The 17,895-nt window shown below is 43.8% G+C and overlaps 1 protein-coding gene across 1 annotated transcript in view; it reads right to left on the bottom strand.

The window, feature by feature from the left end:
• Positions 1-17,895, bottom strand: part of TGFB2 (transforming growth factor beta 2) — a 65,351-nt gene that overhangs the window by 12,805 nt on the left and 34,651 nt on the right. The window contains exon 2 of the mRNA XM_086629509.1: positions 7,217-7,380. Coding sequence (XP_086485635.1) covers positions 7,217-7,380 — 164 coding nt within the window. The remainder of the gene's footprint in view (positions 1-7,216; positions 7,381-17,895) is intronic.

Here is a 17,895-nt window from a genome sequence, read left to right as displayed (position 1 = left end):
GCACACATAACCCAACCTCTTTTATATCTGGATGGGCTACAGCTGCAGTAGAATTCTCTTACAGTGCTGGCTGCTACTCACTTAAAGGTAAAAGAAGGTGAAGTGCGAAGAGGGTAGAGAGATGAGTGGCTAAAGCAGGTCAAAAAGGAAGGCAAAGTCCAGTGTGTCATGGAATCACTGTGACAGACTCATTGTATCGCCCTGTGGTGATGGGATGAGCTCCGGGAAGAGAATGGATCCTGAAAAGGGATTTCCTCTCCATTTGTTCCCCAAGCAGGACCTTCCTCTTGCCACTGAAGATACATGTGCAGTGTTAAGTTGGGGATACAGCCCTGAGGCTGTTCAGTCTGATTTATGCTTAAGGAAGGAAGGAAGGAAGACTCTGCAATGTAGAAGCAATAAACAAGAATGAAGGGTCTGGGGTCCTTCTCCTGGAAGATTCTGAAATATTGAGTGCAATTTCCTGCCATTCAGGAGATTTTAAGATAGCTCCAAAGCAAGATTTTATATAAAATGAAGCAAAACAAAACAAAAAAAAATCCTGTAAACTTATCTAGCATTTAGCTTTAACTTGCCAGAGGCACATTATGTTTTATTAAAATATCAACAAAGAGGAGCCAAAGTCAACAAAAATAGAGTGGGTTCTCTTGTCTTCTAGCCAAATACCCTAGATCCTGCAGGGTACTCCTGTGTTCATCTCCCCTTTATGTACAGGTCTCCCAAGCCCTTCCTCTTCCTCAGTTCTGTCCCCGAAAGCCATATTTTCATGTTCCCATGCATTTTATTGCAACGTTTTGGCATGTGACTTCCTTTGCTATCTGAGCATTTGGACTTACTGCTTCTTTAAGATGCTGTCTTCTTTCGCAAATAATTTCTCTTTCTTCCTTTCCTCTTGCCTGCATTGTTTTCCGTAAGTCGTGATTCTTCTTGTGGTTTTCTCTTCCCACCACCTACAGGCTTCCACCCAAACCACTCCTGTCCTCCTCCATTTTCTTCCATCATCTATTCTTCTTCACATAGGCTTCTCTCCAACAAAGCTTCACTTTGTTTCCTACACCTCCCCAACACAGCAATATTGTCTTCACCTTTCCAACAGGCTCCGTAGCATAGGTCAGCAAGCCAATCTGAATTTCCTCAGTCCAGTAATTATGACGCTTTGGTTAAAAATTGTTCGTGTTTCATCATAAAGTGGGCCTGGCTAACTCACCAGACTGCAGCCCAAAGAGCAGGAACACCAAACCAGTAGCTGGTTTCTGACTCATGTCCTGCATTCCTATGCTCCCCATAATGTACATGCATTGCAAATGGCAATAAATCTTTCTATCAGCTCAGAGCCCCGTGTTTCTATGCATGGTAGTGTCGAGCTTGGAGCATATGATGGCTTGTGCCAGTAGCTAATGGTGATATTATATAGTTCTTTAAGTTGTCTTCAATAACTGCTCTGTTCCTGGCAAGAAGTGGTTGCATCTGAGATAAGCCCTCAAATCGCAGTGACTATGACGCAGTGATAAATGCTTCCCTTCACCCACGCTCACAGATTATTTGCCAAAGGTACTCTATACATGGTCTCCAGTGTACTGACTTTTTTTTGTAGGGGATACAGCATTTGGAACAAAAAAAAAAAAAAAAAAGGATTTTGGAACAAGGAGAAAGCAGCAATTCGACCGAAATATACTGCAAATTAACTTCCTCTGGTCCAGAGCTGTTGCTGAGGGGGCCGGGGAAGGAGGAGGAGGTTGACAGAGTAGAAAGCTATGAGGTCTACACTTGATACTGAGTTTGGCACTTCAAAGAGCACTGTACGTTTGCCATTTAATATAACCTTGTAACCTTTCAGATCGCAAGAGTCTGGTTTCAGGACAGCAATATATAAATTGTGAAATCCAAATACACTGCTTTAGATGTGGGTCACAGCAGCGGCAGTCAATTAAAATCAAATGCCCCAGGTGATATCTGTAATACAGACATCCTGCGCCAGCTCACAGCCACAAATCCTGCTTCCTGGTATTTTCTTCCGTGGCATTAGAGACGGCACTTTTTGGCAAGCCAAGAGAGCAAGGCCCCTCTGCTCCTGATTATACGGAGATCAGTCTGGAGTAGCTCTGCTGCAGTCAGTGTAAATTGCCTCAGATTTGCACCGTGGAGATTTGGCCCAAATCTGTAGTAGCTCGCTCTAAACGTATTCCCTAACTGAAAAACAAGACAAAACACTGTCTGAATTGAAAGTATTTGAACAACTGACTGTGGTTTAAATTTAAATCTGACTCATAATGGGGTAATAGGTTCCACAGCATCCTCCTCCTCATACCTCCAAGCAAGAAGAGAGGCCCTTGAAGAAACGGGGGTTACCACTGTCTGGAGGGCAAACAGTTCTTCCTAAACCCTGAGCAAGCTCCACAGGAGCCTTTGGCCTGGACCGGGCCCTCCCCAACATGGAAAGACCCAAGGTCTGCTCCTGCTTGCTTCAAATTCTTCATTGCAATCTGATGTCCCCCCTGGGCTTTAACCTGGCGCCATTCATGTGCTCCAACCCTGCGCTCTGATACATCCCACGGTACGTCTCCCCAGTTTGCAGCCTCTCAGGTACCCACACTCACCATAGCCTCAGATAATGACGACAATAAAAACCAGCGCTTCGGCTGCATTTTTCGTGACGCTTTATGATGTGTTAACAAAACATGGCACCGCTTCCATAGGAAGTAATTATTACTTGTTATTGTTTGACCGTCTATACATAATGAAAACACCTTAAAAACAATACCACAATGCTCTCTGAACGACGGCTTTTTGCCCTGCGAGGATTTCCACTCGTCCAGCTTAGCGGTGGTGCCTATTTATTTCTTGGAATGCTTATTCATAAAAGACAAGCTTTTTTTTTGCAGGGTGCAGGGACTTTATTCATAAATACAGAAGCACCTTAATAAAAGAAAGATGTGATGAAGTCTTCAAAGCAGGCAAGAAAACTGATGAACAAAGACATTCCCATAACAACTGAGCTTTATCTGATCAAATTCCAATAAAGCCTGCATTTGGCATAAATCTTTAAAAACATAGCAAGGGCCACTGGAGGATGCTAAAACTTGTTTATGTAATATTATTCTTCCTCCTTCCCCCAAAAGTACTTTATCCTCTTAATATTTTCTGAAGTCTCGGTGCACATTGAGAAGCGCATTGAGCGAATGTGGCGCAGTGGAAGGAGGGGAGAAGAAGCGCAGGACAGTGCTCGCTGCATCTGAGGTCGTGTCACTTCCTTCCTTCCCTCTGGCTTCCCACTCTCCAATGTGCTGATGATCAGCAGCACCACCAGCAGATTAACCCTCCCTTTAGGGAAGAAGAAATAACGGAAAAGATAGTGCCTTTAAAGAATTTAATTCTCTGTGGCTTTACTTAACCAGAGCCAAGAAGAGACAGAAGCTTTTATACCAGCCTTACAAAAGAAACTTAATTCCTACTTCTAGGGGTTTTATTATTTTCCATCCTAAGACTACTTAATATGTGAACTGCGCTTTCCATCTGTGCAGGAACACACAGATGTGGCTGACTAATCCTTAAATACCAAGAAAAGTATTCTGGGTGAAAACAGACATTAAAGAAACTGTTTCTGCTCTCATGGATTACCACTCGCCCACTGGTTTCACGGATGCATCGAGGGCACCTCCACAAGAATTAATCTCCAGGAAACCTGGGCGGCAGCAGACCTGGCAAACAGATCCACAACCACTCACTTGCAGCCTAAATACGACAGGGTGCTCTCTGCTCCGACCTTGCCTCTGAGGTGGGAACAGGGTCCTCCTGCTGCTGCTGAACCAGGGGCCAGGAATGAGGGGCCGCGGCACCGGTTTGCCATGCCGAGCAGCCCCAGGCAGCCTCCCTGGAGTCAGTGCAAACAAGGGCTACAGGAAAACACGAAGTCCTTTTCTGATGTGGTTTGGAAAAGGGAGCCAAGTATAGCCTGAGGAAAGCTTAGCTGAAAAGGTGCAGTCTTGCATTTCTTTTTTCATTTCAAGGGGTAGATCTGGAAGGTCAGGGGACCACACAAAGAAAGAATCAGGAGGAAAAACAAAATATTTATATTTTGCTTGCTTGTTTTTTCCATTTACCCTGCACATCTGTCTCTAGCTGTTCCTAAAATAGCCCTTCGGACTAATATTGTCCCTTCTGCACCAGTAGTATATCTACTACTACTACTGAACTGCCACTGGACTAAATCAGAGAGCTCTAAAAGAGCAGTTAGGAGACTTGCACGTCTCCAGGGGCAGCCACTTTCCTAGTGAACCACAACAGGAGATCTCCGACTCTCTCCAGAAGAGGTCTGCCCCTTTCTTCCCGCTTGACTGAGAAAGACGAGGGGACACACCAACAACCATTCCCTAAAACTACAGGTATGAGAGGAATTTCAAAAACCCTCATAAAGAAGAAGGCCTCAACAAAGCAAAACACGAGGCAACCCGAAACTTGATGGGAGGAAAAAGAACCCAACACCCTAATAATTAAATGTTACTTATGCAAGATGAAAAACCACATTGTTCCTTCTGGGCACAACAGCCCTGGCAAGCCCAGCACGTATCTCACAAGACAGGAAGCAGTGCTTATGCACGGAGGAGGAGTGGCAGCTGCATGTGCCAACTCTACCTACCAGCAATCTCCTCTGTGAGGCTCTCTCCATGCACGGCTTTGCATGCCAGAACCACATAGCTGAGAAAGTCTTCAGCCCTTACAGAATGCATTTGCCTCTCCCACTTCCACTGAAATGAGCATCTTCCTCATCCTCCTCTTTTACCTCCCACGTTTGTTCCTTCCTCCACTGCTAGACACCCCTACCAGTTCATCATCATGCAGCTCTGAAGCTTCTCTCTAGCATCTCCCTGGCACCAAAGCCTCCCGCCCATGCTTCCCCACCTTCAGCTCCTTATATTTTCCTCTTCCTACTCTTTAAAATTCACGTTCTAAATTTTAGGATGTTTTCTATAGCATTGTCCTACAATACCTCCTCCTCTTCAACTTCTCCCTGCTTTTGTTTCTCCTGTTAAACACTGCATGCTAACCTCATGCACTGTGATGGAGATTAGAGCAGCAATATTTAGGGACTCTGACGTTCCTGCAGTAGAGCTGCTGGTAACGAACACATGCAGTTCAGACTGACCATCACAGAGCTAAGATAACACCTGCATACAAGGTTTTGGGGAGAGCTGCATACAAGACTGCAACAAGTAAATATGACCAAAGGAGGTATGAGGGAAACAATCAGCAGAAGGCAGCTACAGGAGCTTGTAAGAAGTAATGCAGAGAGAGGAGCTAAAAGACAGCTTTTATCATTTTAATAGGTGCTCTGAAAGGGAAATGCTCCAGAGACAGCTTGCCCCCCTATAGGAAAAGGAGCAAAGTAACATGCCTAAAACGTGCCTGGCACAAACACACACTCAGAGCTGCGAGCCTTCGTCTTGCCTGTTACTTGGTGGAGAAAAGACCTAATCCTACAATAACCTACACTCATTACTTATCTAACACTGCACTCAGTATGCCCCATCCAGCCTAAAAATGAAATTGACTTACCAGCTATATATTTATCTAAAGGATTCAAGTACCTGGCCTGGATGCAGGTGTCAGTCATTTCCATGGGCACGGGCCTGCTGGAGTCAGGCTCTCTCAAATAAGCTCCAGCTGTTTCTCATCACAAGGCAAATTCCCAGCCAGGCAAAGCCCCTTTCTTCCCCACCTCCGCTGAACCTTTTGTGTCCCACGTTCCTCATACATGAAAAGGCAACGAGCTGAGCACAGGCAACTGTAGCCATACGCCTTTCAGGTGGCTCACTAACAGCTCTCAAAAGTAGAACAACAGAAAGCCCAGAGATGCCATCAACTCCTTTTAGGATGTCTGAACAGTGAGGTCAAGCCAGAATGTACAATCGTTTCAACAGGCTGGTGTGGCAGCGTCACAGGGACTCATAGTATAACTCTCTGTGACAGCTGTTATATATAGGCGACACCAGTGACTCTCATTAAAGATTCCTGCTAGCTTTCTCTTTTAACAAATGACACGTTATTTACTCAATTTTTCTGCCAGCCTGTCCTTGGGAAGAAAGGCAGACAGGACGCAGTTGTGGAGCCAAGTACGTGATCACCTGTGGACCTGAACCGCCTTCAACTGGGAATCACACTTCTCCTATGTTTAAACAATGTCTAAACAGTCCAGCGCGCCTTTTCCTACTGCTAGCCTCTAAGGTTGGCTTATACTATCACTTCAGCAAGCACGTGAACCTAAATTCTCCCCTCTCTGCTGCAAGTCTGGCTTGCACTTGACCAGACCGGGCAGGAAAACGTGAACATTGAAAGTGAGGGAGAAGAGTAACTCAAATTTGCACCCACTGAATCTGAACCAGACTTCACCGTGCTGCAAACCCACGGCAGTGCTCAGGCACAGCTAATGAGGGCAGCAAGAGCAGAGCCGAAGAGGGGCTCAATACACTTTGTTTTACAAGGTGATATCCTATCTGACAGGGTTTTCAGCAGAACAAGTCCTGGGTTGCTGGAACAACCGTGAGTTTTACTCAGTATCAGACTTCTGGGAGTCGAGCCCCTTTTTGCTGCTGCGTTTCTCAGCAAAGTGAACTACGCCTTGGATGAAATATGCTCTACACAATATTTGCACAAACACACAGACTCTATGTCAGTGACTTTAATGGCTTTAAAGTCTTTAAATGACATCAATCTTATCAACAGAGAAGTGAGAGAGTCATTTTCTTCCTCATTCCTCAATCCCTGAATTGTCCACTCCCTTGCCCCAGTCCCTGGGCTACTCTACAGAAGCCAGGGCTGAAACGGCTAAGCTTTGAAACTCAATTATTAACAATGCCATTTCTGCAAGGAACAGTTCACAGGCTTCTCCTGAATACAGACCAGAGAGGAATTTGATTTCTTCTGTGTAAACTACAATACAGGCCAGGTGTTTGGAGACAGAGCTCCTGGGGATGATTTGTTTGATGTCTTGTTCTGTCACTTACATTATATGCTGAAACTCTGGAGTCCTGAGACACAATTTCTAGAAAAAGTTGGAACGTTTGAGTCCCTTCTAGGAGGGGCACAGGTAGTAAGACGCTACTTTGGAAAGATGGGACTCAGCCGCTTCTCCCCGTGGTTTGTTCCACCTGCTAGACAGATCCAAGGCAAGTTTGTTGCAGAAAGACAGGGAGCTGACACGTGCGAGGTGCCACCGTACCTGGTACAGCTCAATCCGCTGCTCCGAGACCCGCGCCTTCGAGTTCTGCAGCCGGAAGACCCTGAACTCAGCCTTCACCAAGTTGGAGGCATTCTTCTCCATCGCCGAGACATCAAATCTGACGATTCGGAAGTAAAGGCTGTAATAGCTCGGTGGGATGGCATCTGCAAGAAGGCAGTGTGATTTCATTAATTTTTTTTAATGACAAAATACATTGTTCCTTCAAACAGTGTAATACAAGACAGCCTCCGTAAAGGAAATATCTGTAGCATGATTCAGTTTCCAATGGCCAATTTAATATTACTAACAATTTAATAAAAAAAACAGAAACCAACCCCACATGTATTTGATTACAAGAATACCATATTAATAGAGATTAACAACCATTTCCAATTCTATTTCAGGTCATTCATTTAAACTCCTCACTTTCAACATATTGATGGAAAATCCTGCATGCTTATAAATTGGGAAAAAATCATAGCAGTTGGTATCTCGCAAACGCCTTCAGACAAGCAACAACAACTCGTGATCTCTATGTTCTCTCAAGCTCTTTTACCCCTAGAACATGGGATTATAAAGTAGCCAGCTTCAGATTTTGTTTTCTGTTTAGTCATTAAAGGATTTTATTGGAATCAAATATCCATTCTGATTATAGTAACAAGGGCAGGAAGAGAAGACAAAGAAGGGAGGGAGGGAAAAGGCAAGCAGATAGACATTACGAACAGAACTATATGCATTTTGATCACTTAGAAAAAAGCCATAAACATAACCACTTCTCACTATATATTGGGGAGAAAGCAGAAAAAACAGCTAGAAAAACAGACTCAAATCTTCAGTAACAGTGTTAAAAATACCAGTTTAGGTCTGGAAACAACCTTTTCCTCCTTCCCAGCTGTTAAACCCTGACTGAGGCTAAAGCAGCAAAGTACTTCTGCGCAACCCGGGTTACCCTGAAGGGCTCAGGCGTCACCCGAGGCCCTTCCAGGGCTCCATTTTCCCTTACAGTGTGAAAACTGGAGTGTATGAAGAAGAAAGAGGATAATTGTATTGGGGGGCCAGGGGAGGAAGGATTTTCAGTGGAGGAAGCAAACCTCACAGGCCTTCCCGGGGCCATGCCAGCAGGAAGACTTCAGATAATAATTATAAACCACGAAGCTTTCCCACTAGTCACGTAGCTCGGAATCAGCCAAGCAGTGGTAGGAGATGACAGCCTCGATGTCAGGGAGGTGAGCAGTTCAGCTCCCATGAAAGAGCCAGGCTTTGTCCAAAATCCTAGAGAGGCCTCCTGCTCCGCTGCTTCCCTTGGCTATCCAGGCCATTAATCCAGGCATCTAACGATGGAATAAAGTACCTTCTTCTGGAAGATACCTCATTTTTAACAGAAATAATATACATGAGTTATCACTTCTATGATAAGACGATGAGAGAAGCCAAGTGCAGTACATTTACCTTTTACTTCCAACTATGAATGAGTAAAGGAAGTTGGAATAAATCCTTAATAATACTTATTCATATAAGTAAGACATACCAATAACTTAAAGATCTTCTTCCAAATATTTTAGTGTTTCTAGACTGGCTGCTATTACCAGAACTCCTGAGCAACGCAGCAGCTCCCGCCTACACAAGGCAACACCACTTGCAGTCACACATTTAATAACCCATTTGCTGTAGCTCTTCGAATAATTCTAAATTCAAACTGACTACAGATTAAATACCAAGTACAAGTCACTCACAAGAGGAATAAAGCAAATTTATTCTGTCTTCACAATATTCACAAAGACACTTCCTCTACATATTTGAGCCAAAATCAAAATCCGAGGTGAAAACTCCTAAAAATAATCCTAGCTATGGGAAAATCTTTGATGATAAAGGAAGACCCTCGGCCTCAACTGCAGACACACTGTAAATGAGAGATGACAAGTTCTCAAAATGCTTAAAGAAATCCTCTGAAAGAATACTTCCTAAAGGGGACCCTCAGTATGGTCAATATGTATAAATACAAACAGGAAGCCCCAGGCTTCCTTTTGATCCCATTTAATTAAAGAAACAACAAAAAAAGGTTTTCAAATTTTCACAGCTGCAGTGCTCTAAAATAAATCCCCATGCATCATGATCAGTAGTCTTGCCTACCAAGCTTATTGACAAAAAAAACCTGCTACAATCTTGTAGTGAGAACTCAAAGAAAAAGGGATGCAAATTATCACCACACCAAAACTGCTCCTCTCTCCCATGAGCTACACATTAGTACTGGTCTCTCCCAAAATACCAGATGGAAGTCTTCCGAGAAAAGCTTAACTTCATGCAATGATGATCTTAATTTTGATACATTTTGCGAATTCTTATAAAAGCTATGCTGTTCACAGATTATGTCCTGATTTAACAGAGAAATAATCTCAACTTCCTTTTTTGCTATAGAAAATGCCAAGACTACTACTTGCTCTTCAACCAAACCTAATCCTACTAGGAATACGATTTGGTATAATAATATGTATATATAAGATCGATGCTTCTAGGATGAGTTGTAAGTTGCCCTTCCCTGTCATTTATTTGAGGCATCAACCTACTATTTCATTCCCTGTGGACAAACCAAACCAGCAGCCAGCCATTTGCCCTGGCACAGACAAACCCTGTCCACCTTGGCTTTATTTCAGATTGAAAAGTCCTATTTGACTGTCTGTTTGATTTATATTTAGCTTCTAACTTATTTCTAGAACTTTCTTGCGCTATATTTGTAGTCTTTCTTTTCAGTTTTTGTGTTTTAGATACTATATATTAAAAAGCTGTAAACATGTATCTAAACAGATTTTCCTAAAACATCTCCACACTTAGATTTTTTCTCTCTTTCATATATAAAGAAAATAGATAGAGAAGGAATAGTCTTTCAGTGTACATGTTTTCATGTTTGCATACGTGCATTTGTATAAACAGCAAATGATATTTACGTTCTATCCATAACAAATGAGTAAGAACAAATTCTTGTCTTAGAGAATTTTCATCTCTCTTACAAGATAGTTTTCTATCTTGCAAAAACCCACATAAGAAATTTCCTTTCTTTATTCTGCCATTCATGATAGTATCCACAGGAAGTCAGTCCAAGAAAAGGCCTTATGCATGGACAGCAGAAAAAACACACTTTTTTTTAATTCTTCATGTGAAAAAGTGGCTGACTGCAGAACTCAGGTTTTACGTGCAAATTAATCAACACTAAGACCAAGAATTGAGACTTGCAACTCTCTTTAAGGGAATGGAAAGAACCCTATGGAGCCTACAAGCTTTTGGATTAGCCTTTAAATGATCTCAGATGCCGCAATTTATCTCTCTTTGTGACTCCACCTTAACCTGACAGTTGTATCAATTCAGTCTCAGTTGGATACTTCTGGACTCCCCTCTGGTTTTGGCCCAATGACTCCAGTAGACGCCAGGATGACTCTGACCAAGTTAGTCTGCAAACACAGCGACCCTGCTGTAGACTAGACTCCTTAAGTATTCTTTGAACCATTATCATTAATGAGTGGAATTAAATCAATATGTTTCCTGTAGCTAGGAAAACACAGATTTCTTTTGTTTTGGAGAGAGGGAATAGTAAATGCAAGGAAAGATTTCATTTTTATCATCTTTAAACTACTCATTAATTCAACTCTCAAAAAACTGAAGACTTCCAGCTGTAATAATCATAATCACAATCAGCACAGTACAGTTGAGACAAGAGTTATACAACACAGTTGGAGAAGATGAAGGCAACATCCCTCCTCCTCCTCCTCCTCCCTTTAGCCTGGTGAACACTGAGCATCATGAGTTTAGCTTTTTTTTTCTTTTTGTTGGTTTGCGTTGTTTTTTTTTTTCCTTGAACTAGATGAAGCTTCATGAGCTGCTTTACTCAGGACAGTCGAAAATTCCAGGTTAAAACGTATTCTGGTATGTGATTGTGCATAAGAACACTGTGGTTTCTGTGCATCTTGCTGACTTTGTTCAACGTCCAGCATCCTCTAAGCTCCTGTGCAGGCAACTAGGACAGAAAGCAGCCCTGCTCTGACAGAGCAGAAGAGCACTGACGGGAGGGGTGCAGGAGACCTATCCAAAAATATTCAAGTCTGCAATATTGCTCCAGGTTGGAGCACCGTCAACAGGACAGACTGAACACATCCTCTGACTGACTGTCCAAAACGGCACGTAGACTCCCAGCCATAGCTCCTGGGAGGACAGCAAGATGGAGTCAACCTTCTTTAAACCGAAAGCGGGAATGGAAGGAGTTTGTTTCATGCTGGAGAAACTCCCCAAGTCAGGAATCTCCTGCATAAAAGGAAGACACTTATGCCTTCCGCAGTTGTGTTTTATGAACTATGCCCTGCATCTCCACAGCTTTGCTCACGAGTACTGTGTGTACTGACATTTCAGGAGAAACAAACACTCTGTTTGACACAGCTCTTCTGAGAGTTGGGCTTTTGTTCTGGGAAGGAAAAAGACCTAAATTCAATTGTATCCAAATGAGGCTTTTTTTTTCCCCTCTGAATTTTCATTTCTTCTATTGAAACAAAAAATAAAAATCAATTATATGCACAGCCCAAGTTAGGAAATGTAAACAACTTTTCTTCTCTTGTTGGAAGAGGCCAGACAGGCCGACTTCACACATACACCCACACTGGAAAGGCTGAGAGCTTCAATCTAATCCTTCCATCAAGGGCTTGTAATGAATGCTCCAAAGATTTATTTTTATTCCCTTTTGTGTTTATTAAACTTTGGAGGGTTTCTTTTCCTTTTTCTTTTCTTTCTGGTGCTTTGCCCATTCTTTATTACGGCAGCTACAAAACACGGAGTGCCCTTTTCTTCTCGCCCTTTCCACCCCCTCCCCTCTCGTCTTTCTAACTGCAGTACATGAATGACCATGTAGTAGGCTTTGAAGCAGCATATGCAAATATTTATAAGAGTAGCTTGATTGTTATTAAATACAGTTGTTATGCTTTTCACGCTCTGGCAAGCTTCCCTAACCTCTTTAACTATTAGGACCATTTAGGCTGTTTAGATTTCAGCTCACTGATAGCAAATCCTACTTTTTTTTTTTTTTTTTTGTAACAAGCAGCAGCCACTCTGCCTAATGTGACATTGTTTCTCCCTCTGTGTGAATTTTACTCTCTGCTCAACACACTGCCACGAGCTGAGCCAGGCTGCCTTTAAGGACATCCAGATCACTGGAAGGACGGGCAGTCCATCAGCTGTAACAGTACATCTTTACAGCAGGATCCCGTCCCTCCTATCAGGCATGCTCCGGTCACAAATCCTCTCCTTTTTTTCCAGGGAAAGTCTCTCCAAGAAATTAGAAACTTGTTTAATGCATCTGGGCTCCCAAAGCCCATGGATAATTACTCTGCTCACCCCTCCTGACCCTGACGTGACTGCAGAATCCTGCTGGAAACCACCTCTTTGCAATGAAAGGGGATATATAAATACAGTGAACCAAAATACAGAGGCCTACAGGTTATATTTGGGAACTGGGATTGGCCCTCAGAGGTAAATCAGTTGTACATCAGCTTTCCATTAGCTCTGAAACTCTATCCTGCTGTGGCATTATGTTATGAGCATATCCATTAGCTAATCAGTGCTCTTGGACAGAAACGCTTGCACTGCTCTCCACTCAGACATCGTTCCCAGCCTCTTGCAGCAAGGTTTCAAAGTCAAACAGCACAAAAGCAGTGTAAGAAACCTACTTTGATATTCCAGTTTTTACCTATACAGCTGCCAATGAGCTATTACCTTTATCTGTCCTCATCCATTTGTTTTCAGGAGGGACAATGCACTGAAAGTCAGAATGAAACTGCTGGGAACACAGTGGGTAAGGCTTTCAGCTGATGCCCAATGGCTCTGGAGCGGCTCTTCTTGCAGAACAGGGTACTGCAGCGCAATGTGAGACATAATGTACATGTACTGTTATTGCACCTGTTTTTGGTGAAAAACCCATTCCAGAAACTGGCAACTAGGCACCTTCCACTGAATATATAATTTATCCATGTCAATTGGGAGCAGATGGTTCATGATTCCACCTTCCCTTATACTTTCAGTCTTGGTTGCACATGGATACGCTGACACTTAGCAAGAGAGACAGAGAGACATACATAAAGACAGACAATGAGGGTGGTGAGGCACTGGAACAGGTTGCACAGAGAAGTTGTGGATGCGCTGGAAGTGTTCAAGGCCAGGCTGGATGAGGCTTTGAGAAACCTGATGTAGTGGAAGGTGTGCCTGCCCACGGCAGGAAGGTTGGAATTAGATGATCTTTAAGATCCCTTCCAACCCAAGTCATTCTATGATTCATCAGAAAGACAGACAGAAAAAGAACAGGTTGAGGATCCAATTGCTGGATGACCCTTCTGAACATCAGAACAATTGAAGACTGAAACCACTTTCCTCTTTTACCACCAATACGAACCCCTGGATTGTCCCTGTGGTCACACAGGGAAGTCTCAACACAGCTTCACTAAGACAAGGAATTTTAGAGTCCTGAGGTGATTCTCCTTGGAGGAAAATCAAAGAAACAAAACCTCACCCCTACAGGGACTCCTGCTGGAGCTCTTCAAACAGAGCTTTGGTAACTGGTAAAACTTTCTTTCACCAGTTACGCTAAGAGAAGTCAGTCCTGAAGATGATTTTCTTCAGGAACTTTTTCCTATATTAACTAAGTTCTTTGTAATGGAGACCCACTGAGGTCCTGATACGCAGCAGGAAATCCGTACATGTAATTATTGTGCCATAAACTGGCTACAAAGACTCATAAATGTCACTAGCAGATTCTAGAGTGCTCAGAGCAAAGACACTTGGTAGTTCTCACATAGCAGAAATACACGGTTTATTTTTTCTGCCTACACTGTCTCTGTCAAGCTCCACATATCCACAAAATATACACCAGTAAAGATCTAGGTGGCCATGGATTTAGAATAGACTACCAGATTTCAGGACATATTTCCCACTGTTGAACTGCTTCTGATTCCTTTTTTAAAATACACTAAGATCTGTGACCAGGATAAATACACTAAGATCTACAACCCCAGGAGATTCTCCAGATTGAAGAGTTAGGTACAATGAGGCAAAGATGAAATCTTCTGAAGATTTACTTATGAGATTATATGTTCCTTATTTATATCTGACAAGGGCCTTCTGGTTCTGCTGCTGCTTTCTCACTGCTCCACCAAGCCTGAAGCCAAAGCTATAACCTCAATAGCACAGTGATCTGGTAGGTCTGATTTCCAGTTACCCAAATAATTAATTCCTTCAAGGTACTCCTATTGTTCTGGAGTTTGGTGGACTTTGACACACTTATGTAACTGTCTTTTGTACTCTTGATTTCTGTAATGGTGAAAAACATCCTGCAGTCATACTTGCACCAAAATGTATCTGGCATAATAAGGACACTGAGACAGTGTAACTAGCCACTGGAGGATCACAGAGTTAAGGCTTATGTTAAGTTCTGACAAGGACAAGTAGTAAAATATAAATAACTCAAATCATAGAATGTTTAGGGTTGGAAGGGACCTTAAAGATCATCTAGTTCCAACCCCCCTGCCATGGGCAGGGAAACCCTCCACTACACCACGTTGCCCAAAGCCTCATCCAACCTGGCCTTGAACACTTCCAGGGATGGGGCATCTACAGTTTCTCTGGGCAACCTGTTCCAGTGCCTCACCACCCTCTGAGTGAAAAGTTTCTTGCTTACATCTAATCTAAATCTGCCCTCTTGCAGTTTAAAGCCATTGCCCCTTGTCCTATAACGACACACCCTTGTAAAAAGTCCCTCTCCAGCTTTCCTGTAGGCCCCCTTTAGGTACTGGAAAGCTGCTATAAGATCAGCCCGGAGCCTTCTCTTCTCCAGGCTGAACAGCCCCCACTATCTCTGCCTGTCTTCATAGCAGAGGTGCTCCAGCCCTCGGATCATCTTCTGGACCAACTCCAGCAGCTCCATGTCCTTCTTGTGTTGGGGACTCCAGAGCTGAATGCAGTATTCCAGGTGGGGTCTCACGAGAGCAGAGTAGAGGGGCAGAATCACCTCCCTTGACCTGCTGGCCAAGCTGCTTTTGATGCAGCCCAGAATTCGGTTGGCTTTCTGGGCTGCCAGTGCACATTGCAGGCTCATGTTGAGCTTCTCATCCACCAGCACTCCCAAGTCCTTTGCCTCAGGGCTGCTCCCAATCCATTCTCTGCCCAGCCTGTACTTGTGTTTGGGATTGCCCCGACCCACGTGCAGGACCTTGCACCTGGCCTTGTTGAATTTCATGAGGTTCACACAGGCCCACCTCTCCAGCCTGTCAAGATCCCTCTGGATGGCATCCCTTCCCTCCAGCGTGTCCACAACACCACACAACTTGGTGTCATCTGCAGACTTGCTGAGGGTGCACTCGATCCCACTGTCCATGTCTCCAGCAAAGATGTTAAATAGCACTGGCCCCAGTACTAACCCCTGAGGAACACCACTCATCATTGGCCTCCACTTGGACATTGAACCATTGACCACAACTCTTTGAGTGCGACCATGCAGCCAGTTCCTTACCCACTGAGTGGTCCATCCATCAAAACCATGTCTTTCCAGTTTAGAGACAAGGATGTCGTGTGGGACAGTATCAAATGCTACCTGTCCAGGTAGACAATGTCAGTTGCTCTTCCCTTATCCATCCATGCTGTAACCTCATCATAGAAGGACACCAAATTAGTCAGGCAGGATTTGCCCTTAGTGAAGCCATGTTGGCTGTCACCAATCACCTCCTTATTTTCCATGTGCCTTAGCATAGTCGCCAGGAGGATCTGCTCCATGATCTTGCCAGGCACAGAGGTCAGACTGACTGGCCTGTAGTTCCCTGGGTCTTCTTTTTTCCCCTTTTTAAAGATGGGGGACATGGTTCCCCTTTTCCAGTCAGTGGAACTTCACCAGATTGCCACGACTTCTGAAATATGATGGATAGTGGCTTAGCAACTTCATCTGCCAGTTCCCTCAGGACCTGCGGATGCACCTCATCAGGTCCCATGGACTTGTCCACCTTCAGGTTCTTTAGATGGTCTCAAACCTGATCTTCTCCTACAGTGGGCGGCTCTTCATTCTCCCATTCCCTGCCTTTGCCTTCTGTGACTTGGGCTGTGCAGCAGGAGCTCTTGCCAGTGAAGACTGAGGCAAAGAAGTCATTGAGAACCTCAGCCTTCTCCATATCCTGGGTAGCCAGGTCCCCCGTTTCCTTCCAGAGAGGGCCTACATTTTCCCTAGATCTCTTTTTATCACTGACATATCTATAGAAGTTTTTCTTGTTGCCCTTGATGTCCCCGTCCAGATTTAACTCTATTAGGGCTTTAGCTTTCCTAACTTGATCTCTGGTTGCTCGGACAATTGCTCTGTATTCTTCCCAGGCTACATGTCCTTGTTTCCACCCTCTGTAGGCCTTTTTTTTGTGCCCAAGTTGGTCCAGGAGCTCCTTGTTCATCCATGCAGGCCTCTTGGTGTTCCTACCTGACTTTCTCTTTGTTGGGATGCACTGCTCCTGAGCTTGGAGGAGGTGATCCTTGAATATTAACCAGTTTTCTTGGGCCCCTCTTCCCTCCAGGGCTTCATCCCATTGTACTCTACCGAGGAGATCCCTGAAGAGGCCAAAGTCTGCTCTCCTGAAATCCAAGGTAGTGAGCTTGCTGTGCACCCTCCTTGCTTCCCTAAGAATCTTGAATTCCACCATTTCATGATCACTGCAGCCAAAGCTCTCCTTGAGCGTCACGTTCTCCACCAGCCCTTCTTTGTTGGTGAGAACAAGGTGCAGCAAAGCACCTCTCCTCATTGGTTCCTCTACCACTTGGAGAAGGAAGTTATCATCCATGCATTCCAGGAACCTCCTGGATTGTCTATGCCTTGCTGTGTTGTCCTTCCAACAGATATCAGGATGGTTAGTGTTTTCATAGCAAAGCTGAGGCATGGAATTCTTGGTACAAAATCAGTTAAGTCCTGCCTTTGTTGGTCATTTTAAAGACGCAAAGAGAAGGGCACCTTATTACATACTCCTTCATCTCTACTAGCACATTGGAGCTGGACAGGAGTCCTACATTGGGCATCAAACCCTGCCAAGAAAACCTACCATTGCTGTTTTAAGGCTGTAACGATACTATCCTTTTTTTTTTTTTTTTTTTTTTTTTTTTTTTTTTTTTTTTTTTTTTTTTTGGGAATTGATCTCCCTGGGCTGGATCAAATCACATTGCAAGTTCAAGCTCAACTGTATTTACATGCTGCAGCTGAAACCGACTTTGGATGTTCCTTAATTTGGTCTGGAGACCATTGTAAGTAGGGCTGTAATTTTCCTGTATCACTGAACTGTCTGATTTAAGCAAATCTTATCAGCCAGAAAGCCCTCATGTAAATATTTATTTCCATTGGGCTTTCTCTCTTTTTAAAATCAGTTTTGGGTTTTGGCACTGAGATGGAGCTGTATCTCTCTTTGCCAGCTAGCCCCAGCGTTGGGTGCTGAGACACGACCTTAAATCTCACCTCCTCCTTTGCTCACTTTGCCCAAAAACCTAAAGCAAAAATTCTCTGCCAGCCTCTGTGAGCTGGAGTATAACCATATATATAGAAAATAATAATGATCCAAATCCAGAAACATATCTGCAGGATTAGACACCAGGCCACTGGGCTACTCCAAAAAAAAAACAAACCAAACCTAAGAAAA

Source organism: Tauraco erythrolophus, chromosome 2 (genome assembly GCF_009769465.1).
Source record: "Tauraco erythrolophus isolate bTauEry1 chromosome 2, bTauEry1.pri, whole genome shotgun sequence".
NCBI lineage: Eukaryota > Metazoa > Chordata > Aves > Musophagiformes > Musophagidae > Tauraco > Tauraco erythrolophus.
The sequence above is the reverse complement of the archived record's forward strand: the minus strand, read 5'-3'. Positions and strand labels throughout refer to the sequence as shown.